Source organism: Lucilia sericata, unplaced genomic scaffold, assembly GCF_015586225.1.
Source record: "Lucilia sericata isolate MDLA Ls3-8-SP2 unplaced genomic scaffold, ASM1558622v1 Contig000212F_arrow, whole genome shotgun sequence".
Lineage (NCBI taxonomy): Eukaryota > Metazoa > Arthropoda > Insecta > Diptera > Calliphoridae > Lucilia > Lucilia sericata.
This window is the reverse complement of record NW_023994240.1, coordinates 367,409-389,893: the sequence shown is the minus strand read 5'-3', so window position 1 is coordinate 389,893 and position 22,485 is coordinate 367,409. Positions and strand designations below refer to the sequence as shown.

The following is a 22,485-nucleotide window of genomic DNA, read 5'->3' as shown; positions in this document are numbered from 1 at the left end:
GACGCAGTGGATACGTCTTCTCGTCTTTCTCAGAAACAAAACTGCTTATTTGCAGGCGATTGTAGTAAGTACTTACCCAACTTTCTATTTGTAAGCGAACGTGGTAAGTTCTTGTCTCAAATATCATCCCCGTGTTAAAATAGCTAATTTTTTCTATTATTAAACAAATCACAATTTCATAAGTTGCAATGAATATTATTAATTAATTAAACTTGATATAAGAGACATTAACACATAAAAACACACATACATTTAAAACATATTTTTTACAATATTACACATGTACATAGAAGTTGGCGTAAGCCTGGATTTGTAAATTTATAAGTTTGCAAATACATTAGCATTAATTTATTCATCTACCCAGTAAATATTTTACTCCATATTCTAATGAGCCCCCCGGGCATGTTTCCTTGATGTCAGACCGCATCTTGGTGTATTGCAATCCGGTGGTAGATAGGTGCTACCAATACCTGTAGTCTTCCGGGACTATAAATTGGTGTTGACAATTTAGTGCCTGGCCTAGTCCTTGCATAAATTGGAAATAGGTCTAACCAGAGCACCACATAATCTGGTACTACGGGTGGCCAGTTGCCCACAGGACTTGTCCTGGCTGGTCAGTTGGTTGAGGTTCCTTCGGTATCCACGTAGTGGCTGTGATTGAAACCTAAATTGCAGGAAGGGGGTGCTTGGTTAAAAGACTGATACACGGTGAAATATAAATTTTCATGATACATTTCTGTTATCGTTCCTAGATGCAAGGAGCAGTACAAATTGCAGAGCATGACTGTGGATTAATAAAATGTTGGAATTGAACTGATAATGCAAAGACTGGGTAAACGAAGATGAACGATGTTTCCGATGTCTACTTTGATTCTATAGAGATAATGGAGTGATTGATGGATTTGACGGATGTGTGATAATGGTGTAACGATGAACGTTGAACGATGTGTTAGACTACGGTCTAGCAGTGGGGAGGAGTGTATGGTGCAAGGTCGTCACTGCCCTTTCTTTAATTTATTAGCGATTTTCCAACGTGACTACTTTGGCAAGAGATTAGATAGCTCGAGTACTTGAGCAGAGTGCTTGTACATGGACCGGCATATCCATGTACAAAAATTGCGACCTGCGTGTAAGATACATAAGGGGCAGTGGTGAGTTGTTTACTTGTTACTCCACCAGTGGTTGTAAAAGTACCACCGTAAGATAGGCCTCCACGCCAGGTACTCACGTAAAGCACTTCGACTTCATATTCTAATGACAAGACATACAATCAGAAAAAGTTAATAAAAAGTCATTAGAAATAATCCCCCTACATTTAATATGATCAAAGCTCAAGGGTCGTATAACGATCAGTAAAATTTTCAAATGAATTGAGAGGAAAATATTTTCTAAAAATTTAAAATTTTATTTACTGGGTATATCAACATTTAAGTACAAATCTATCTAAATAAGTACTTATGTATGTATGTATGTGTATAAAAAGTAACTCTACTAAGTATGTTGTTGGTTTCTTTGATTAGATGTGAATGTCTTCTGGTTGCATGATCGAGCATTGTGAACCAGTTGTATTAAAACTAGATTTATTTTCATGTTGCTATTATTGTTGTATAGTATTACGCAAATACGATTTAAAATTAAAAATAAAATAAGCATATTTTTTTTTTTAATAAGTATTATTATTTTTATTGCAAAAACATTTAGAACACTATGACAAGCTAAAGCTATATGGAAAAAGAATACTGAGAGCTGTAAACAAAAACAACAGCTTCTCTGTTACATGTGACATATGAGCTGTAAGAGTAGGTACTTAGAGTAATACTAGTATTTCTTCTACATACATATGTACAAATGTGCTTTTAATATAAATTTTTATGCAATAGTTATTGTATCTAAACCAACCTCCACAACCACACATGTCAGCATTCTTAGTTATTTGCTGTAGCTTTTTCAGTTTTGCGGTTTAACCACACATGCCAAATTATCTTGTTATCGGTTGTAATCTTTTAATGGGTTTATTATCGTATGGCTCTTTTTATCGTATTATGTTTAAATTTCTTAATAATTTCCAACTAACCTAGAATTATGTATGTTTTGCTAGATAATTATAATTTCTTTTAAAAGTTATCACAGTGTTTGGTATAATTAATTAAACACTGAGAGAATTTTGAAGATCTAAAAGCAATTAGCTTGTTTTCTTTAATAAATATTTTTTTTTTTTTCAAATATGATTTTGTAAAGTTTATACCAAAAAATATTTTGTTTAAAAAAGTTTTTCCCAAACAAATTTTTCTATAGAAAAATATACAAAAAAGAAAAAAAAATTCTAAAAAAAATTTTCCTCAACAAAATTTTATACAGAAAATTTTGAACCAAGCTATGTTTTCTATAGAAAAATTTTGACCCCAACAAAATTTTCTATAGAAAAAATTGTCCCAAGCATGATCGATAATATAAAAAGTTGTCTCAGTAAAGTTTTATTATAAAAAATTTCGTCCCAAAGAAGTATTTCTTTAGAAAAATGTATCCCAATCCATATATTCTATAGACAATTTTGGACGAAACTAATCTTTATATGAAAGTTTGTACCAAACATGATTTTCTATGGAAAAAAATGTTTTACAGAAAAAAATTCCCAAAAATTTTATTTAAAAAAATTTCAAACAAGATTTTCTATAGAAAAATTTCGCAAAAAAAAAAATCTCTATAGAAAATTTTCTTTCAAACTAAATTTTCTATAGAAAATTTATTTATAAACTAAATTTTCTTTTGAAAATTTTCTCCCAAACTAAATCTTCTATAGAAAATTTTCTCCCAAAATAAATTTTTTATAGAACATTTTATTCCAAACTTTTTTCCTTTGAAAAATTTATCCTAAACAAATTTTCTATAGAAAATATTCTTCCAAACTAAATTTTCTATAGAAAATTTTCTACATAAAATGTTTTCGCAAACTAAATTTTCTATAGAATATGTTCTCCCAAACTAAATTTTCTATAGAAAATGTTCTCGCAAACTAAATTTTCTATAGAAAATATTCTTCCAAAGTAAATTTTCTATAGAAAATATTCTCCCAAACTAAATTTTATACAGATATTTTTCTCCCAAACTAAATTTCTATAGGAAATGTTCTCCCAAACTAAATTTTCTATAGAAAATATTCTCCCAAACTAAATTTTCTATAGAAAATGTTCTCCCAAACGAAATTTTTCTATAGAAAATTTTCTCCCAAACTAAATTTTCTATAGAAAATGTTCTCCCAAACTAATTTTCTATAAAAAATTTTCTCCCAAACTAAGTTTTCTTTAGAAAATGTTCTCCCAAACTAAATTTTCTACAGAAATTTTTCTCCCAAAACAAATTGTCTGTAGAAAATGTTCTCCCAAACAAAATTTTCTATAGAAAATGCTCTCCCAAACTAAACTTTCTATAGAAAATGTTCTGCAAACAAATTTCTATAGAAAATTTTCTTTTAAACGAAATTTTCTATAGAAAATTATTTCCCAAACTAAACAAATGTTCTCCCAATTTTCTATAGAAAATTTTCTTTCAAACTAAAATGACTAATGAAAAATTTTGTCCCAAACAAAATTTTCCATTAAACTAATAAAAATGTTTCTTAGTTTCAGAATTTTTAAAATGTGTCAGTGTTTGTATGAGAACTTTTACAACTTAATCTAAAAATAGGTACATTTTTTGGGGGACAAACTGATTAAAGCTTAATAATCGAATATGAGTAAGAGAACATATTTCTTATCTGCTTTATTATATAACAACAAAAACAAACATTAATTGAAATAAACAATACACCAGACAAAACTCAAATACAATGTTTATTAACAATTTATGTTTATTAAATTAGTAATTTATTTATTAAAGTCCAAACAAAAAGAAATTTCTTTTGTTTTTTTTTTATTTTCTCTCAATTAACGAATATGAACCAGCTAAGTGGGGGGTTCACATTTGCCAATAAAAAACTGTTTACGAATAGCTTTTAAAAAGCTTTTGACAAATTTGGCGTCAGCGCTCCAGTGGCGCAATTGGTTAGCGCACGGTACTTATAATCAGTAACTTGTGAGCAATGCCGGGGTTGTGAGTTCGAGCCTCACCTGGAGCAGTGTTTTTTGTATAGAAAAAAGTTTTAAAAATTGAAAAGAAATTGAAAAGACAGAAAGAAAGAAACACACGGGGTCAATGAACTTTTCAATTTATCAGCAAAAAACAACCCTCCTCCAACCCCTTTCCCATTAAATGAATTCACACGCCCTCTGTTGTTGTTGTGTTCGTGTTTGGACATTTAAAGAAAGAATTAGAATAGAATTAGTGTGGTTTGAAATTGTAGAACAAAAGAAGACTATAATTTAATATAATTAATACTTATTAAAGCTATTTAAGTAGAGTGTACGTACTGCGTACGTACATATGTATCTATTCCAGCTGGGTGTTGGACAGTTTCCAATCTTTTTGCTTAAATGTTATAAATATGTTGTTTAGAATTTTAATTTTTTTCTATAGTGTTTTATTGCAAAAAACAATTAAGCTATTAAAAATTCATACAGCATAAAGTTTAAAGAAACCATTTTCAGAATTTAAGTTATAGAATACAAATTTTTCAATTGTTGTCGATATCATTGATTAAACAAACAGTGGTTTATAGAGAACAATTTTGCAATAAATAATACGGAAATAATTGAAATGAATATTGCTATAAATTTGTCCCGATAATTTTGTCCTAAACTAAATTTTGTAAAGAAAAGTGTATTCCAAACTAAATTTTGTGAAGAAAAATTTGTCCCAAACTAAATTTTGAGATGGAAAATTTGTCCCAAACACAATTTTTAAGAAAAATGTTGTCCCAAACATGATTTCCATAGAAACTTGTGCCCCAAACATGATTTACTATAGAAAACATTTTGTACCGAGCTAAATTTATTATAGAAAATTTTGTCTCAAACAAGATTTTGTCCCAAACATTTAGTTCCAAGCTTGATTAAATGTTTCGTTCCAAACATGATTTTCTATAGAAAATTCGGTCCCAAACATGATTTTCTATAGAAAAATTGGTCCCAAATAAGATTTTCTATAAAAAATTTTGTCCCAAATAATATTTTCTATAGATTTTGTCCCAAACATGATATACTATAGAAAATTTTGTTCCAAGCTTGATTAAATGTTGTCCCAAACATGATTTTCTTTAGAAAATGGTATCCCAAATAAGATTTTCTATAGAAAATATTGTCCCAAATAAGATTTTCTATAGAAAATGTAGTCCCAAATAGGACTTTCTATAAAGAAATATCCCAGATAAGATTTTCTATAGAAAATTTTTTGTCCCAAATAAGATTTTCTATGTAAACATTTGATCCCAAAAAAGATTTTCTATAGAAAATTTTGTTCCAAATAAGATTTTCCATATAAAAATATAGTCCCAAACATGACAAAATTTTGTCCCAAATAAGATTTTCAATATAAATATTTTGTCCCAAACATATCAAAATGTTGTCCCAAAAGAGATTTTTTTAAAAAATGTTATCCAAAATAAGAAGTTCTATAGAAAATGTTGTCCCAAATAAGATTTTCTATACAAAAATTGTGTTCCAAACATAACAAAATGTGTCCCAAATAAGATTTTATACAAAAAATTAAGTCCCAAATAAGATTTTCTTTAGAAAATGTTTCCCAAATATGATTTTCTATAGAAAATATTGTCCCAAATAAGATTTTCTATGGAAAATGTAGTCCCAAATAGGATTTTCTATAAAGAAATGTCCCAGATAAGATTTTCTATGTAAACATTTTGTCCCAAAAAAGATTTTCTATATAAAAATTGTGTCCAAATTATATTTTCTATATAAAAATTGTGTCCCAAACATGAACAATTTTGTTCCAAGCTTGATTTTCAATAAAAAATTTTGTCCCAAATCCTTGTTCTTTTTCGATTTTCTATAGAATGTTTTGTCTTAAATAATATTTTACACAAAATATCATTTTCAAAATAAAATTTTGTACAAAAAGTTTATTTGACGCCAGATTTTCAATAAAATCTCGATCTGGGGTTGTTGGGAATATTCCTTTTTTTTCTTATAATCAAAACTTTCAGGCCACTTTTTCTCGATATCTAGAAATTCGATTCTATTTTCTGATAATTTCACCCCCCAGTTATATAAAACTTTCACTAGCAAAACTTTTCACACACTTTTGACAAAAGCTTTACAAGCGCTCCAGTGGCGCAATTGGTTAGCGCACGGTACTTATAATCAGTAACTTGTGAGCAATGCCGGGGTTGTGAGTTCGAGCCTCACCTGGAGCAGTTGAGTTTTTTGCAAAGCAGTCGATTTTTTTTTGCAAAAATACAATAAAAAAAATTGCCATAAAAAGACTTTCTATTTTACATAATTTGTTTTTACTTAAGATAATAATTTTAATTATGAAATCTATTTATAGCTGATCTGAACTATAGATAAACATTTTACACACTATACTAAGCGTTGCTGCTTGGGTTAGTGGTTAGAGTGCTTGCTTGTCAAGCAGATAGTCGTGAGTTTGATTCCTTATGGAAGAAAGTAAAAATTTAGAGTTTTATAATTTATAAATAGAATAAATGGAATTTTTATCTTTAGAGTTGAAAATCCTATATTTTATTCTAATTAAAGATAAACACTTCTTATTTTACATTAGAAAATATAAAAAATCTACAAATATGTATTTAACATGGCTGAGATTCGAACTTAGGGTTCTTACTATACTAAAACAGATTAACGAAGGTTTTAATTTAAACTAAGTTTAAGTAAAAGAATAAAAAGCAAATTTTAAACAGAAACATTTTTTGTTTACTTTTTTACGCCAAAAAATATTTCAATAACTTTTTATTATAAATAAAAATATAAAAAAAAAACAAAAATTTAACTGCTCCAGGTGAGGCTCGAACTCACAACCCCGGCATTGCTCACAAGTCACTGATTATAAGTACCGTGCGCTAACCAATTGCGCCACTGGAGCGCTTGGCGGGGGGTTGTCAAATGCTACACATAAAAGAAACCTCACATAGATACACACACACATACAAACAAACATCCGCACACATTTTGCTAAATTCAACAAGAATCGCACGTACATACAAGTCGCCACAACCGCAACAACAATAACACGAAACAAGCGTAGTAAGTACGTTTATCGTATAAAAATAAATATGATTCAGCGTTTAGAACAGCAACAATAAAAATTTGCAAAAAGAAAAGCAACAATAACAACAACAGCAGCAAAAAGAATCATGCTAATATGTAGTGTCTGGGCTAAGCAATGTCGCGAACAATGTCTTTCATTCTTTTGTACGATTTTGTGGTTGAGGTCTGATGGTCACTTTTATTATTTGTTTGTATGTGTACTTGAGTCAAGAAGTACTTTTTTAATAATGTTTGTTTTGTTCGTAACTATTGAAACTTTTATTATTTTCTATTTGTACGAGTGTCATTAGAAAGTTTATTTAGAAAAGATAATTCACTTGATTACACTATAATTTAGAAATTACAATCATTTTTTTTATACTGTGGTTACTTTTCTTCTAAGTTTGATTGTTTATTTTACAATTGAAGCTGGATAAGGTTTTTGGCTAAAATTATTCTGATGAAAACGAAAGTTTGAGAAACGTTTAATTTCGATTATTTTTTAATAGAAAAAACATCATTTCTTTAAAATTATAAAAAGTTTTTTGCTCTAAATAAAATTCTGCACAGAAAAGTTTGTCCCAAAAAAGATTTTATAAGTACATATGTATAGAAAATTTTGTTCTAAACATTGTTTTCTAAAGAAAAGCTCATACCAGAGTTGTTTATAGGAAAGTTTGTCCCAAACCGAGTTTTTTAAAGAAAAGTTTGTTTCAAGTTTTATATAGAAAATTTTGTCAGAACACAGTTTCCTATATAAAATTTGTTCCAAACCAGATTTTCTATAAAAATCATTGTCACAAATAAGATATTCTATAGAATTCTTTGAACCAAACAAGAATTTATATAGAAATCTTTGTCCCAATCAAGATTTTCTATAGAAATGTTTGTGCAAATCAAGTTTATCTATAGAAAACTTTGTCCCAAACATGATTATTCTCACATAATTTTAATAGATTTTATTTCAAATATGTAAGAATATTTGGTCACAAAACAAGTTTTTCTATAGAAAATTTTGTCTTAAATAAGATTTTGTATAGAAAATTTTATCCTAAACTATATTTGCTATAGAACACATTGTCCCAAACTAGATAGAAATATAGAAAAGATTGTCCCAAACAAATTTTTCAATAGAAAATATTGTCCCAAACAAGATTTTCTATAGAAAAAATTGTCATAAACGAGATTTTCTATAGAACATTTTTTCCAAAACAAGAATTTCTATAGGAAATTTCGACCCAAATAAGACTTTCTATAGAAAATATTGTCACAAACAAGATTTTCTATTGAAAATTTTGTCCCAAACAAGATTTCTATAAAAAATTTCGTCTCAAATAAGATTTTCTATAGAAAATTTTGTCTCAAATAAGATTTTCTATAGAAAATTTTGTCTCAAATAAGATTTTCTATAGAAAATTTTGTCTCAAACAAGATTTTCTATAGAAAATTTTGTCCCAAAAAAGATTTTCTATAGAAAATTTTGTCCCAAACAAGATTTTCTATAGAACATTTTGTCCCAAACAAGATTTTCTATAGAACATTTTGTCCCAAACAAGATTTTCTATAGAAAATTTTGTCCCAAATAAGATTTTCTATAGAAAATTTTTTCCCAAATAAGATTTTCTATAGAAAATTTTTTCCCAAATAAGATTTTCTATAGAAAATTTTGTCCAAGACAAGAATTTCTATAGAAAATTTTTTCCAAAACAAGAATTTCTATAGAAAATTTTATCCAAAACAAGAATTTCTATAGAACATTTTGTCCCAAACAAGATTTTCTATAGAACATTTTGTCCCAAACAAGATTTTCTATAGAACATTTTGTCCCAAACAAGATTTTCTATGGAAATTTTTTTTCCAAAACAAGAATTTCTATAGAAAATTTTTTCCCAAACAAGATTTTCTATAGAAAATTTTGTACCAAATAAGATTATTTTTATTTTTAACATTTTAACTTCCTAATTATATTGTTTTTATAAGTTATTTTTACCCTCAATTTAACATCCATTGTACAACACCCTTATTTGATAAGTTTCAACAAGCTGATGAGGCTGGAAAAGAGCTATTGAAAACATAAAATTCATTAACTCCTATTAACCAGGTACCATCAGTACCAAAAAAAACTTCCAACTATGAAGCAACAAATATTTTCGTCACTTTATTAAATACAAAGAGAGTTCATTTAAGTTTCTTTTCAGTTTGCAATTACGATCAAAATTGTTTGGAATTTAAAATTTTCTTTTCAAGAAAAGAAAAAAAATCCCACTTCAGGTGTGCTTTTAAACTTTTTTATCTGGTAAAAAAAAACGTCTATTGCTGAAAAAAAAATTAATAAATTATTTCGTGTCTTCATGCCATCAATCTTTTTCAATCCAAAACAAAATAGATACAAATAGAGAAGAGTTTGGTTACAGATAGATAAATTAGTGAATGGGTGGATGGTTGTATCTGGAATACAAATAGGTTTATAAATGTATATATTTTGTATTTGCATGCCAGCACAACTCATCATCGTTTAATCAACTTTATTTGAGGTTTTTTTTTGGTTTTCAAATTGTCTATTAAGATTTGTATGATGTAAATTTTCAACTAAATTTTATGAATTGATGATTTTTTTCCATAAAATTTTCTTTCATCAGAGGGGGAAATAAACGTTAATTATAATTTTACTTAGGAGTTGTTTTAATTTTCCATTTGTCTAATTATAATTGATATTGCTGTTATTATTATGGAGGTACTGGTTGCATTGCCCCTTTTTGAAGTCTTAAGTATGAATTTATTAGATTAATTATGTTGTGTTTTAACCACGGCTCATTTATGGTCGTGGTCTTGTTATGGTTTTGTCTTAACGCAATTTCATAATTGGTTTATTGACATAATAATCTTACAAAATATACCTAAACTTTAAAAAATTTAACCACTTGTTTTCTTCTCCTTTTCAGGGCGTCTCCAGTAATTCAAGTTCTCCCCGCGAAACCAGCTCAAATGGCAATTCCACACAAAGCACAGCATCAGTTCCAAAAGTATTTCACAATACACGTTGTACCCGACATCACAAAGCCCACAGTCATTCACCAAATCGAACGAGTAACGGTAATGGTGTTGTAGTGGCCGATATACCCAGCCATCATTTGAATGGCGGACACAATCACAGTCACATTCATCATTTGCCCAGTGCGGGTCATAGGAAAAAAACCGAATCGGTTTTATCTACAGATTCAGATATACGTTTTACGCGACGTAAATTGGGTGATAGTCAGAAATGTGGTTGTGCGGTTATAGCGGGATTTCTAGTCGCTCTTTTGGTGGCTGGAGTATTTGTGTATGTGGGATGTAAGTTTGCATTTAAAACCCCAAAATATTCAAGGAATTTTATTGTTAAATTTATAAATCTCAATTCCAGATACCTATTTCAAACCAGAACCTTTATCGGATCGTGTATTTCGTGGTAAATTCCAAATATTAAACGATAAATGGTCTATGGATTTGGCGAATCAAAACTCTTTGAGATTTCAACAAAAATCGAGGGATTATCGTGAGCGCATTAATCTGCTGGTACGGCGTTCGGATCTAAAGGAAGCCTATGATGGCAGTGAGATATTGGCTTTGGATGGGTAATATAGAAAACATATTTCTAACTTCTATAAAATAATTAAAATTCTTCTTTTTAAAAAGATTTGAAGACACCAGCGATATATTAGTACACTTTAATATGATCTTTGATCCCTATGCCGGTTTAGTGTCGACTGCCGATCTATTGGCTTTATTTGGTGAGGAGTTTAGCAGTGCTCAACCTAGATATTTTGGTAATATCACCGTGGATCCTAGAAGTCTAAGCATTAAAGAGGTAACAGGTTTAATAGAGGAACCTATTATGTCTTCTTCACCCTTGGGCGGTGATGATGAGACTACGGAATATATCACCACCACTCCTAAGCAGCCGAGACGTTGTGAACCCTTAAAACTAAACTACTGTCGTTCGATAGGCTATAACATTACCACTTATCCCAATTTACTGGGTCACAATTCCTTTGAGGAAGTTCAGGCCGATGTCATTTCATTTCGGGAACTGGTTGATGGCGAGTGTTTCCGTGAAGCTTTCGATTTTGTCTGTCGTTTAATGCAACCACCCTGTGAAACACATGCCAATTTAGAACCTACAGCCGGAGCAATATGTCGGGAATATTGTGAACAATTTATGAAGGGTTGTGGTAATCGTTTGCCTCATAGATTTCAAAAATATTTCGATTGTGAAAGATTCCCGGAGGCCACGGGTATACAGTCGTGTCGTCAGAAGCCTCGTTGTGCTAATGATCTACAGAATAATGCTCAAAGTCCTCGTTTATGTGATGGTTTTGCTGATTGTCCAGATTTGTCAGATGAAAGAACGTGTACGTTTTGCACCAGTAATTCGCTATACTGTGGTAGAGGCAGAGCTTGCATACCCCGCAAAGCACGTTGTGATGGTAAAGCCGATTGTCCAGATGGTTCAGATGAAAAAGATTGTCGTAAGTTTAGCTAGAAGTTTTAGGATTTAAAGCCATTTTTTTGAATTCCTTTTTTAACAGTTTCTATAGCTCCTTTGGCCGCAGATTTGAACAATCCTGAACCTTTGGTTCCTTATCTGCCGAGATTTCATTCTGAAGGTTTTGCAGTGTTTTCCGAAAAGGGTTCTGTGGGAAAACTATGTGCAGAGGGTTTGGAAGGAGATAGTAAACTAGTGGTGAGACAAACTGTGGCAGAATCCTTATGTAAATCTTTGGGTTATGAGTAAGTTGGATTCTCTCAAAAAATGAAACAAATAATTTATTGCTCTATTATAGATCAGTGGAAATTTTTGAAGTACAAACCGATACCGAGAATGTAGATGATTATGTTCGTGTTTTGGATCCTCATGCTCCGGAAATATCATTTGTACGTACTCATTGTCCCAAACGTGAAGTGTTGTATGTGGGTTGTGGAGAACTGCAGTGTGGTGTACAGTCTGTGCTAACGGGTAAACAGCATTTAACTTTGCCCAAAATGTCTGCCTCGGGAGATTGGCCTTGGTTGGCTGCTTTATACAGGGAAGATGTGCATGTTTGTGATGGCACTTTGGTAATTAAATTCTCTTTGTATACATTATTAGTTCATTTGTTAATGGTGGAATTTTAAATCTATTTTAGATTTCTCAAGATTGGGTTTTAACCACTGAATCCTGTTTCCAAGGTCAACCACGTGCCACTTGGATGGCTGTCTTTGGTTCGGTACGTTTGGCCTCAAAAGCTCCCTGGACTCAGCGTAGACGCATAATAGGCATGATCAAAAGTCCTGTAGAAGGTTCCACCGCCGCTCTTATACGTTTAGAAACAGCAGTTGTTTACTCCGATCATGTGCGGCCCATTTGCCTGCCTGATGAATCTCAACGAAAACAAGACCAACAAATACAAAGGCGATCTTATGTTCCCAAGGCAGAACGTCTAGAAGGCCGTGAAACCATCAAACGTTTAGAACACGAAACACAACAATATTTCGAATCACCCAATTTCTATCAGCCCAATGAAGACTCTAGCAATTCATATAGTTCAGAATATGAACCATCGGCCTATAAAATGCCTCAGGCTGAGGCTTTAGTTGATGATATAGAAGAATATAATTTAGATTCATATCCTCTGCCAGAAAGTGCACCACAAATGAATTATTATGGCATAAATGCAGCAGGTACAACGGCTAATCAAACATCGGCTCCCAGTTCAGCAGCTTCAGTGGGTAGAACGGTGGCACCAGTGACGACACAACCCGAACAAACATGGACAAATTGCAATACGTTGGGTTGGTCACGACAACGTGATCATCTGCAGCGAGTTCAATTGAAAATCGGTGATATGGCGGCGTGTGAAAATATCTCGATTGCCACGGTGAATAGTATGTGTACGGAGGCAACGTATCAGAAACATGATTGTACGGTAAGTTGGAATTTCGTAATTGGATAGTATTCGATAGAACATTCTATTGCAACATCACAACTTCTCCCAACTTACTGGGTCACAATCAACAAGTTAATTTCGGGAACTTGTTGATGGCGAGAGTTTCCGTTACATTTAATTTTGTCTGCCATTAAATGGAAAACTCATTTCATTTAAAACCTACATACATATGTATATGGAGGTTTTAATATGTCGAGTATATTGTAAACAATTTGCGTTGGTTGTAGTAATCGTTTGATCCCCAGATTCAAAAAATATTTCCATTGTGTAAAATTGAATCTTGAATCTTAATAAACAATGTTCCAAATTCTACTGAATATTGTATTTGTAGCGATTTCTGGATCATATTTCCTTTTTATTTCTGAAACTGGTTAATGGCGAGTGTTTCCCAGTGTAACTCATAATAATTTAGAACCCACGGAGAATCTTATATGTCGCAAATATAGCGAGCAATGTTTGAAGAGTTGTGACAGATGTTGCCCCACCTTCCAAAGTATTATTGGATCATAATTCCATTGAGAATTTTTATTTTACTTCTCGAACTTGTTGCCGGCAAAATTTTTCATGACAATTTTGAATACAATCAGGCCTATTCTCAATATAAATCTCCTTTGAAGTGTTGAATATGTGGTGGGTGTCATGAGCACCCTGATTACATGCAGGACATTCGTTGGGGACGGCACGGTCTATATGTGACCAGTAGGCATTGAACCTGTTGCTCTATTCCGATCTTAGTTGTGCCAGTACTACTCCTGTTTTCCGCGGCAGGTTTTCTTCCGTGTCTGCTATGGGCGGTGGGCGACCCCCAACTACGACATTCATGCGGTATCCTGCGACCACGGAATTTATGTCGTCTCTATGAATGTCGTTCAAAGCTGCCGTATACGAGGACTGATCCAATGGATCCTGTACATATCTGCATATGTTTTTCTCGTATATACGAAACTTTTAGATAACTGATCAACGGTATGGTTGAATTTAGGAGACGTATATGTGATCGCGTAAAATTTATCGTAATTTTCCTTCTTGATCGTATCTTCTTTAATTTTTCAATTAATAAGTCTTAAGACAATATATCAGTTTAGCTATTGATATATTGTCTTACCTCATACCTCTTTGATAATTGATCAAACAGGATGCCCTAAGGTAAGATAAAGTATCGCCTCTCGTAGAGGTTCTGTCCACCGTAAAAGTTTTAGTTCCTACACAGAGGGAAAAGGAAATACACACGCCTGGTACCAAATTGACACCAAACTGTTTATAACTTTTCAATACCATCCGTTGTCAAAGTATATACATACGTACAACAACACTATGTAATGTTGACAACCTAAACCTAAACAAACGTGGTAAGCTCACTATTGACAAACCATCCGTTGCCAATAGTGAGCTTACCACGTTTGTTAACATTTAGACAACGGATGTGTATAAAATTTAGATTTCGAAAACGAATTGTTGCAATCGTGTTGGCGTACGTATGTATATACTTTGACAACGGGTGTTATTGAAAAATTATAACTCTTTGGTGTCAATTTGGTACCAGACGTGTATATTTCCTTTTCCCTCTGTGTATCATCTTTCTATCAAACCATTAATTTAGAAAATATTGAGATTCCATGATGCCAAATCATTCAAGTTCAATTTAACATTATTTTGGAATTGGTTAAAACTATTAGATAACTGTTCGCCCCTCTTTCGAAATTTCAATATATCAAACCTAGAATAATGTTGAAACGTGTCTGTGGAACCAATAAAGATCAACAATTAACGATCGAATTATTTTACACAAAATAAAACACAATTATTAAAATTATTATGGAGGGAAATGAAAATAAATAAATATATATATATATATTTTTCTTCTATAAAATGGCATTAATGAGTATCATATAAAATATTTTATATACATTTTTTTGCTTATTTACTATATAATTATATATCACTTATTTATGTAGTACTTATTGTCTATATACAAAAATTAAAATAATATTTCATAGGATTTATAATTTAGTTTTAAACTTATTGTTCAGTTCTGATTTGTTAAACATGAGATAGTTGTAACTTAAACTCTAGTTAGGTATTTAAAAGAAATTTGCTTTAAATTCTCATTGAGCGTTTAAAAACTGTAGGATTATTTAAATGTTTCTTTTTGGGTGAACTCTGCTTAAGAAGACGCATTCTTTTGACAATTTCCAAAGCTATGTTGTGAGAGGAATTTCGATTATTTGAAGTGGTTAGCTGTTGTGTGATTGTAGATGAGGGCATTTCTCCAAGAAAACAATTTTGTCTTCTTACGGGAACAGCTTCACAATAAGTGTCCGTTTCCGGTTTATCTGTCTGTCTATTATTTAATTTCGATTTACCAAAAGGCTTACGATCATCTTCATCCAATAAAGAGCGCTGGTCCTCTGCTGCAGATAGATTTATAATTTTTGAAGAATCCAAACGTATGAAGAATATTTTTTGTGGATTTGGAAAGAGTAGAAGAAAATATTCAAATGTATCCTTGTTGTATTTATGACCCTGTTCATCATAGAAATCAATGGCCAATTTGTGGTTTTTATTTATATTGAATTTATCCATAACTGTTAATAAAAGTTCATCATATTGAAATTTCGTATCACATAAAACTTGGCGCGTAAGACCTTTGTAGGATATTTTAACACAATTTTTTGAAGCCATAGTTTTTTCGTTTGTTTTTTTCACAAGTTTATAATATCTTTGAAATAAGTTGTTTATTTTAGAACGTTTAGTTTGCAACTGTAGCTCAATACTGAAATGTATTGGTTATTTAAACAAAAATTAGCTGTAGCTGTACTCTTAAGTGAAATGTTTTTGTATCTGCTCAAAAGAGAAGGGAAATGAGTGAAAAATATTATGCAGGTAGTCGTTAACCACGAACTCTCTACACTATTCCTGTTTAATAACAAACAAAGTGTGTAGCAAACAGAGTATTTAGAAAAAACAACCCCTGCCAGGATTAAGGTTGCAGCAGGCCTATAACGAATTTATCTTTAGGGAATTTAGGTAGAACAGCACCCTATTTTATTTAAAATTTGATAAACAATCTAAACGTGTTTTGAATAAGGTTCTCAACTGTAGATGGCAATTTAAATGAATAAAAGTTTAAATTGCCTTATTCATATCTCGTTTAGTATGCCTTGTTTATTATTTTGTTCCACAAGTGAGTAAATTTATCTTTCTCATTCTCTTTTTTACTTCATTCAATTAATTGTTGTTTTTTTTTTTGTTACGGCTGTTGAGCTACTAGACATTGTAATTATGAGCATAGTACGTATGTACATACGTTACGTGCATGTGTACTTACTTGCTTGCATGTAGTAAACAAAAACATTCATGCCTGAGCATGCTTTTGCTCATTTCTGTTTGTCATAGCCGTTATGTTTGAAATGATTCATGTTTTTGTTTAGTAAATTATGAGAGAGTGAGGGTCTCATCTTTTCTGAGTCATTTAATATTTATTTGACTCCACCACGAGCCATTACAATATTATGACATCTGCTAAATTTTGTCAGTTGTTTTGGAAATGGCAAGTGTAAATTTGATGTCTTATGGAATTAATTTTATGTTGATAATTTTGTATATACAATTTTCCCTTAATAATCGATTTTCACTTAAAATTTTCAATAAAATTCTATTTTTTACCAAAATGTAGAGTCTCAACTTCTAATTATTACAGAAATATTAAAAAAAACTAATGTTTTTCACATAAAAACCAAGTGTTGAAATCGACTTTTGGTCCAAATTATGAGTGGCCACAGATTCTCCTAAGTTTCGTAATCGACACGCTTTTAAAAGATCTACAGTCTATTTTTATTTGTATACCCTACACCACTATAGTGGGAAAGTAGAGTCTCAATTTCTAATTATTACAAAAATATAAAATAATAACGCTTTTCACATAAAAACCAAGTTTTGAAATCGACTTTTGGTCCAAAATATGAGTGGTCACAGATTCTCCCAAGTTTCGTAATCGGCGCGTTTTTGAAGGATCTACAGTCTATTTTTATTTGTATACCCTACACCACTATAGTGGGGAGGGTATTATGCGTTTGTGCCTACTTAAAGTATACCAATCGGCTCAGAATCACTATCTGAGTCGATTTAACTATATCCGTCTGTCCGTCAGTCAGTCTGTGTGTCCATGTAAAGCTTGTGCGCACGGCTACAGGTCGCAATTTTCAAGATAGTTTGATGAAATTTGGCACATACTCTTCTTTCGACCCAAGGACGAACTCTATTGAAAATGTTTCAAATCGGTCCATTATTTCGCCTCGCCCTTATACAAACCGTACCCTCTCAACAGGGCTTTTGAGCTCATAATTATATTAAATGTTCCAGTATGTCAACAAAAATTGGAAAAATTTAGTTTTATAGAAGATTAAATGACATTGTCGATTTTTGTAGTAATCGGGCCTTATTTGACCCTAGCTCCCATACAAACTCGGCTTCAGATTCTATGGTCGGCCATGTCCGACTATACATTCGTACTTATTTCATATACAAATCGATTTTTGTTGGAAAATGTAAGTGATCACAGATTATCGCTGATTTCTTAATCTGAGCGTTATTTATGAATCATCAGCCGATTTTAATTTTTCAATATAAAAAATTGATTTTTTGCTACAAAATTTAAGTGATAACAGATTTTTGTTATTGGAGCTTTATTTAAGGATCCAAAATCGATTTTAAATTCATCTGTAACACATTGAAACCTACGATATTATAAAACTGGATTGTTATTCGATTCTAAAATGATCTAGCCATCTGTTGAATGTACAGTATGTCCTATACGGTAGGAATACAGTTTAAGCAGTTATAACTGGCGATGAAATTCGACTCAAATTTAATAGGGACCAAATCAATCTATCATATTGTAGGAGGATTGCTTCACCCTCTTAGATGGAAGTAAAATCATTCAGAAAATTTGTTTTTGCTCATTACTGGCTTAGATATTGGACACAAACAAGAACCATAATCCCATTTCCATATGTTATTATGATAACATTCATCGAAAAATAGGTTTTTTAATTAATAGCTCGTACAAGTTCGCTCCATACTTGTCTCAAGCAGAGCCCTTGTTCCAAAAATCACCCTGCTGTTCATTTTAAATTAGTAAATCGTGTAGCAACAGGATCGATTTTAAAAATTTAAGTACAAATAGTGTCACATTCTGAAATCTAATATAATTTTACGGCTGTGATTTGATATCGCCATAGCTATTTCAAATTTAGTTTACATCTACTGGTCATAATTACTGGTCATAATTACGATTTTATAAATTCTTTCCATCTCGACTTTTGCAATATTTCTTGGATCGATAGCAAAAAGTTTTATACAAAAATTGGGTTCTCGAACGAAAATCAGGAGCATGTACCTTGTTTTTGATCCTTTTATTTGGATGAAATTATTCTAAGTAGTCTTATATTTTTAATCTGAATGTTACTCAAATGATCAGAAAAAGTTTGATCTAAATGATGGAGAATAATGCATTTTTTTTTGGTTTCTTTATATATAAATTAAAAATATGAAGGCGTGATTGGCAATTATATTTTTACTAATGTTAGAATAACGAAAACACAATTTGGAAGAAGTTTCTTATATATTGATCCTTTATTGGGGAAACATTGCGGCTTTAATGATTTGAAATCTATTAAAACAGGATTTTGGGATCTCTATATAATCTACTAATAAAATGATTCGCAAGTTTATGTTTCCCGAAATATCCAGACACGTGTAAAATGTCAATAGTTTTCATTTGTTTAAGTGAATATTATTTTACTTAATAGAATATTATTGTTACATTTATGAAATACTAATCCCGATATCCTGCAGTTTGCAGTTAATTAAATGAGAGACAACACCTGGTGTCACGTACTAAATATTATTGTTTTTTAACAAATACAATGATGGCACGTACGTTATTATTGCGGCAGAATTTTTTTTAAGAAATTTCTCTTATTAATATAATTTTACCTTTCATCTCTTTACGTCTTTGGAAACAAAGAGTAAACTATTGTAAACTTAGAAAACAATTATGTTTTGAAAACTAAAAGATATTATTGTAAGATGCAACCCTTACCAAGGAATTATTTTAGTATGTGCCATTTTAAGGATTTATTGTTATTTTTGAATCTTTATCTTGATGATTTATTTGTGTTTGTGATTTATATCGTTTACTCTCTTTAGTCTAGCGAGACTAAGGAAGTAAGACAATTGTCACACAGTCTGGGAAGAGAATGGAAAAGAAGTGATAAATTTCTTTTGAATAAATCATAAAAAGGAGGCACACAACTAAGAAAACAAAGAAGCTAGAATTTGAAAAGAGATTTTCAGAAGAATGAAGTTTGAAAATAATTTTTAGAATATAAGGAAGATAGATCATGTAAATGTAAAAAGATCGAAATTTTTTTTTTGAGAAGATGACATTCGATATCAAACAAGAAATCTTATATATTGTAGCTTTATTTCGATATAAAAGCTTATTCGATCAAATATGCGGTAATTCGACCCCAGATAAAGAGGGTTTCTCGTTATCGATTTGTTTTCTTGAAACAAAATAAATTTGTATGAAAACTATATAGTTTTGTAAACTTGTCGAATGAAATTTATACAAATTTTCTCGAATCTGTCTTTTTCATCTAAAGAATCCTTCTTCTAGTCTTTGGACATAATTTCTCAATCGATATTATCATTCATTCTGGAACTAAATTTCATAAATTTCAAAACCTTTTTTCTTTTTATTTAATTTTACAGCAGGAAGAATATTTAAAACTTGTTTGGTTAGAACTTATACAAATTTCCTCAAATCTGTATTTTCCAACCCAACAAAATTTCTTTAGAAATTATTTCTCCCTTGATTTTGTTTGCGAAATATATTCATTCTGGAACTAAATTTCAAAACCTTTTTTCTTTTTATTTCATTTTACAGCAAGAAGAATATGCTGGCGCTCCTGTACAGTGTCTCATACCTGGTACTAATCAATGGGCCCTTGTTGGTGTCTCCTCATGGCGAATAGCCTGTGCTGCTTCCGGTGTCGAAAGGCCAAGAATGTATGATAAGATATCCTCGAATGCGGCTTGGATACGTGAAACGGTTAATTCGTCATAGAGTATCGTTTAGCGATCGTTAATGTAATATATACTTAACTATATTTATATACTCGTAGGTATTTGTATATAAACTAATGTTTAATGATTATTTTTCGATTACTGATACGTAAAATTTAAAATAATTTTGTTTAATCTTAAGTTTAAGGCATATTTATATTAATTATATAAGTTAATCTAAAGTTTGGTGACTTAAAAATTAACGCATATTAAAATACTTAGTAGTGAAAAAGGAATAAATTATGTTAGACTTATACTAACCTTTTGAAAAGCTAGGTCTTGATTTGTAATCACATATATCTAAAGTTTAGGAATGCACCCAAAAATATTAAAAAATATCACTTCAATATGTAATTAACTTTAAATACTGAAACAATTTCTTTTAAAAATTTTAAAAATTAGGGCTATAAGTATGTGCTACGTTCAGATTTAGATCTTTGGAAATATTAAAACCAATTTAGGAAAAATAACAGGATTAAATTGCATTAAGGGTCCCAAATTAGAATTCGAAGCATAAAATTAGTTCAGTATTTATCTGCAAAACTTTAAAAAGATATTACAGAATGAACACATTCCGTCCAAATTTTAGATTTAAAACAACGCAAAATTTCGCAATATTTCTAAATTAATCTAAATTATTAAAAAAAAACTAAATATAATAAAAGTATGAATGAATTTGCAATTAATTTAAATGTTAAACTATTTTCTCCAATAATCCATCGAATGATTGAATGAATGAGAAAGTATAATGAATGTACAAAGAAGAATTATCTTTTTGTTTTTAATTTTTAAGTAATTTTTCGTTTACATTACTAGTTAGATTTATAGGTTTTGGTCTGAATTAACAATATGTTAATATTTTTTAAAACCTGTAAATCTGGCAAGGAATGGGTCAAAGCTATTGTATTTAAGCTTAACTTTTTTGGCAATTACATTATTGTATTTATTACTATTTAAATTGAAATTGAAAGAAACTGTTATTTAATGCTGACATATAATTAAATTACATTTATTTATTGTTTGTATGTTTTTGGTTAATAATTTTTTTTTAATAAAGATACACAAATAGTTTTTGTTTAAATATGAGTTTTATTTGAAACTTTGTTAAAACACGTGATCACTTATATTTTTATTCAAAATTCGAATTCTTGTCGAAAACTTATAATCGCTTACAAAATACGTTTAAATTGGAAAAGGTTATTTATTAATCACAAAAAGACTTTTCGACTTTTTGCATTTAATTAAAAGTCGACTTTTAGAGCTTTTGACTTTTTCCGACTTTTCGGCCTTTTCTGACTTTTTTCGAATTTTCGACTTTTTCCGACTTTTTTTAACTTTTCGACTTTTCAACTATTTTCCGCTATTTTCGACCTTTTCCGACTATTTTGGAGTTTTTGGATTTTTTCCACTTTTTCGACTTTTTAAGACTGTTCGACTTTTTGACTTTTTTTTCCAACTTTTCGACCTTTTCCGACTTTTTCGACTATTTATTTACTAAGTCGACTTTTCGACTTTTATAGACGATAGCTGAGTTATTGACTTTTTTGTAACAAAATAGTCGACTTCGACTTTTCGACCTTGTTCGACAAAAAGTCGAAAGTCGATTTATAGAACCCTAGTGACGGAGCTAAAATGTGACGGAGATACATTTCTAATAACAAATAATTTTTATCGAGTTTCTCTAATAACGATTTATTGCCAATACAAATATTTTCTGTAATTTTGGATCGGTCCATAATAGACCCTATTCCATTCCTACTCCAACCTTATAAATCTTGATTATATAAAATTTCTACTAGTATTTTTCTGAAGGCAGATTTATATGTGGGTACTGGCATCTACGTTCATATGTGAACCGATTTTAATCACTTTCAATACCAAATGAACTTGATCAAAGTAAACTATTTGATAGTGCTGCTAGCAGCTGCTCCTCATTAGGCCCCATCGTGTTTTCAGCAGAACGACATATGCACATACGAACATAGTTAGATCGTCTAAGAATAATTTTGGGAGTCTAATACCATATTTCGATGTTTTAAATTTTGTTGTTCAAATCTATTTTTATGTATAAAACATAAAATCGATTTATATTTTATATCACTTATATTACCCACGAACAATATGAAAACAATTCTAGAGTCTCTTATTATAGTGAAATAAGAAATCGGCTGTAGATCCCTAAATAACTTTCCAATTGGAAAAATAACAAACATCTATAAAATCGGCCA

At 30.6% G+C, this 22,485-nt stretch overlaps 2 protein-coding genes and 3 non-coding genes across 9 annotated transcripts in view; 3 read left to right on the top strand and 2 right to left on the bottom strand.

The window, feature by feature from the left end:
• The window catches only part of LOC119602168, a 55,243-nt gene extending 33,910 nt beyond the window's left edge, over window positions 1–21,333 (top strand). For all 5 annotated transcript variants that reach the window (XM_037953535.1, XM_037953540.1, XM_037953539.1 and 2 more), the window contains 7 exons: window positions 10,103–10,493; window positions 10,564–10,774; window positions 10,836–11,668; window positions 11,729–11,930; window positions 11,984–12,257; window positions 12,326–13,105; window positions 20,079–21,333. In XM_037953535.1, the coding sequence (XP_037809463.1) occupies window positions 10,103–10,493; window positions 10,564–10,774; window positions 10,836–11,668; window positions 11,729–11,930; window positions 11,984–12,257; window positions 12,326–13,105; window positions 20,079–20,258 (2,871 nt within the window). In that variant the 3' untranslated portion in view covers window positions 20,259–21,333. The remainder of the gene's footprint in view (window positions 1–10,102; window positions 10,494–10,563; window positions 10,775–10,835; window positions 11,669–11,728; window positions 11,931–11,983; window positions 12,258–12,325; window positions 13,106–20,078) is intronic.
• On the top strand, window positions 4,023–4,114 carry Trnai-uau. Its single transcript is given in 2 exon segments — window positions 4,023–4,060; window positions 4,079–4,114. It is a non-coding gene; the product is annotated as a tRNA-Ile (tRNA).
• Trnai-uau lies at window positions 6,216–6,307 on the top strand. Its single transcript is given in 2 exon segments — window positions 6,216–6,253; window positions 6,272–6,307. It is a non-coding gene; the product is annotated as a tRNA-Ile (tRNA).
• On the bottom strand, window positions 6,905–6,996 carry Trnai-uau. Its single transcript is given in 2 exon segments — window positions 6,905–6,940; window positions 6,959–6,996. It is a non-coding gene; the product is annotated as a tRNA-Ile (tRNA).
• Window positions 15,096–15,871, bottom strand: LOC119602169. Its single transcript, XM_037953541.1, has one exon. It carries the CDS (start codon window positions 15,806–15,808, stop codon window positions 15,224–15,226), a length of 585 nt encoding a protein of 194 aa, XP_037809469.1. The 5' UTR covers window positions 15,809–15,871; the 3' UTR covers window positions 15,096–15,223.
• Window positions 21,334–22,485: the final 1,152 nt, after the last annotated feature.